The sequence below is a fragment of the Trypanosoma equiperdum genome, assembly GCF_001457755.1.
Source record: "Trypanosoma equiperdum strain OVI genome assembly, contig: ctg_1251, whole genome shotgun sequence".
NCBI lineage: Eukaryota > Euglenozoa > Kinetoplastea > Trypanosomatida > Trypanosomatidae > Trypanosoma > Trypanosoma equiperdum.
This window is the reverse complement of record NW_027123229.1, coordinates 10,565-13,806: the sequence shown is the minus strand read 5'-3', so window position 1 is coordinate 13,806 and position 3,242 is coordinate 10,565. Positions and strand designations below refer to the sequence as shown.

Sequence of the window (3,242 nt, the reverse complement as noted above, 5' to 3'; positions counted from 1 at the left end):
AAAAAAAAACTTTGCATTGTGATAGTTGACGGCACAGAGAAGAGGTAAGACAGACGGGCGAGGATCTGATGATTTAATTTTTTTGTGTGTGTTTTCCCTTTTCTCTCTCTCTCTTTCCAACCGTGTTCTACTCTTTCTCTGTGTGTGTGGATGTGTGGATACGAATACCACATTGGATGTGACAGTTATGCCTAATTCTCTTCATCTTCCGTACGGCTTTCTCTTCCGTTAGGGAAACCCGCTTCCTCCTTTTCGACATTGTATGAAGGGAAAACATTTGATTCTGTTCCATACGTATGAATCGCGTGCGCTATTATTTCTTCTCGTGTGCTCTCCATTCATTTCTCCATTACGCTTAGCTCTCTTATTTTCCCTCTATAGGGTTCCAAAGCACATAGAGGCTCATCACCAACAACCGACAAGTGAAATCAAACGACCGTAGCGGGATAACTATCATTATTATTTTTGTTATCACTTCCATCATAGCTCTTCATTATCATATTAACCTTTTCTACTTTATAGAGGCAGAAAAGTTTCTCTCAAACACTTTTTGAGGTGCTAGAAATTTCTAGCACAACTTTTAACTTGTTTTCGTGAATCATCAGAGGTTGTGGTAGGTGTCATCCTTTGAGGCATGAGCTCCACACCGAATAATGACGTGGAGCAAATGTATCAGGAATTAACTCAAGCCTTCAGCCCATTCATCGCGTGGAAGGCTGCAGTTCCACCTCACCAAGGCAAGGAGACAACAACTCAAGGTTTCATCAGCGAGAATTCATTTGATGGTGTGAGTTCCATCATGCAGCAACCCGTGGGCACGCCGCTGCGTCATCTCCTACCGAGGAGCGGATCCCCGCGCACAATTACCTGCACGCACGGAACTTCCAAACGAAACGTTGTGATTAGTGATAAAAGTGACCACGTCGGCAGGTGTGATGAAGCTTCCGCGTATGGAGGTAATTCGTTCAGTGGAAAGGGGGATCGACACAATGGCAGTTCCGCCATTGAGGAGCGTCTCACGCACATCCTTCGCAGTCACAGAACTATGGCGGAGAGTATTGAGTTGGATAATGCGAGTGCAAGTATCGATGGACTAAATGAAGAAATCAAACATCTTACGACAATGGAGTGGAGTCCTCACGCAGGTAACGGTGGGGACGAGGTGAACGGGTCATTCCCTACCAATATATCATCATCATCGTCGTCATCATACTCATGTTGGCTGTGCGGGGCGCCGTGCAGTAATGCGCTTGGATGGTTAAATGCACCAAATATCTTTAGGCGCCCCATCGTAGCACGTGCACGACCGCATCTATTGCAAGCAAACGATAGAAGTACAACACACTCCACCACCATCTCGCTCCTTACCTTATGTAGGAGGTGTGGCGACGTATGTGATTCTCTACTCAATGCGCCATACGAAGAGGTGTTGCGCATAGCCAATGAGGGGAACCGAATGGCAGCAGCCCGGACACCGTTGTTTATTTGCTTTTTGAGGTCATATAAGTCTCTCATACATTTTCTCGCGTCAGAAGCCAAGTTGGATAATGAAGGGGCGGAAACTTTTGCAGAATGTCCGCTGGAAACCCGTGTCAGTATTCTTCAACGAATGATTGGAATGGTTGAATCGTACGTAAGGGTGGAGGGCCACGCCTCATGTGATGGAAACGTTCGAGGTTCTATTAAAACACCCTCGGATTTGGAGGAACGTCACCTTTATGAAAGAGAACTAGAGTGGCTGAGAAAGCAATTGCATATGCTCGGTTACACTGGTTTGTCCCATAAGAATGCTGTGGAAGGTCCTCCACCAAATGGCGGTAATGGTGTTGATGACCATGAGCACAGCACATACGGGCACGCTGTCATCAGCGAGCACCAGTGGACTATTCCAGAATTGGGTGCTGTGACATCACGTAGTACGTCACTTCATCCCAATGAGCGTTTATCCCCCTTGTTGGACTCCAGACAATGTAGGAAGGACACGTTAATTGTTGCCACACCGCAGGATGGGCAACTTGTGCAGGAACATGAAAAGCGGCGTCAGGAACTCGTTGCGGAGGCTCGAGAACGCGGCAGTAGGGCGTTGGATAAAATGATCGAGCGTGCGGTGACATATCGATTAAAGAGAATCCATAATCATGACGTCTTGGTGTCGGCGAGTTCCGCAACAGCGGACGGTACGCGCTGCCATTCGGACGGAGATAGTGGTGAAGGCAAGGCAGTCACGGCTGCGACTGCCACGAATGTATATCCTAAAAACATGGAAAATAAAGAAGGGGTACAACCTAGTGTATTTTTATGTGGTGGAAAAGACGCGGATAATATTCTCATGCAGTACTTCGAGGGAAAACTGGACAAAGTCCCGCGGTTGACAATATACCCTCACGAAGTGTCTGGTACCTTCAGGGAGCGGGCGGTGACTGCCACAAGCCCGAGTGTTTTAAGAGATTCAGGTGACGGCCAACTGCAGATGGCTCAAACGAGGAAGGAACAAGAAAGCATTCTGACAATGAGCAATGACTTACCTTTTTGCCTACATACGGTTGACAATGGCATGATTGAGTTTGCCGCTCTCTCGCGGGAGGAGTTGATGAAGCGGCTGCGCAAAGAAATACAGCGCCGCGGTGAGGCGGAAAGGGCCCTGCGCGAGAGCAACGCACAAATAGCTGTTCTCGAAAAGGCGACGGATCATATGTCCGAGGTAATTCTTTCACACAGAATGAACTCAATTTTGGCCAACCATCTCTCTTCTATGCACCAACTGCACCGCTCTATGGTTCAAAATTGTGTAGAGATAACCGTGCAGAAGTCATTGTTTTTTGCCGATGAAATGGTGATATTAATGAGACAAGCGCAGAATTGGTTTTATAGTCGGCCTATTGAATGTCAATTAGGTCAGTCGGCACGTTCTTCAGATACAATCACCAGTGAAGAGGAACGCGACGGTCGGGAGGGCGATGAGGAGGAAACTGAAAAGGTGCGAAGGATGAATTATGGTGATTCGGCTCGTACCAGCGATGGTGGAAAAAAGGAAGGGATACAGGGAAGGACTTCTGTCGTGAGAGATGTACCGATAACACAGTTCCCCGTGTCGTTGCATTTAAAACCCCTCCACACCCGTACAAGTCCCTCTGCATCGTAGCGGAGGATGGTATAAATGATATATTATTATTATTATTTTTTTTGTTGCTGTTGTTTTTGGTCTATAGAAATGATAGATAATCTGAAGAGGACGTAAGAGG

General features: G+C 47.0%; 1 protein-coding gene across 1 annotated transcript; it reads left to right on the top strand.

Moving 5' to 3' along the window:
* Positions 1-634: 634 nt before the first annotated feature.
* On the top strand, positions 635-3,142 carry TEOVI_000876200 (uncharacterized protein; the record flags this gene model as incomplete). The annotated part of the gene is made up of 1 exon (XM_067220849.1): positions 635-3,142. The coding sequence occupies one exon, from the start codon at positions 635-637 to the stop codon at positions 3,140-3,142; it is 2,508 nt and encodes an 835-aa protein (XP_067076950.1).
* Positions 3,143-3,242: the final 100 nt, after the last annotated feature.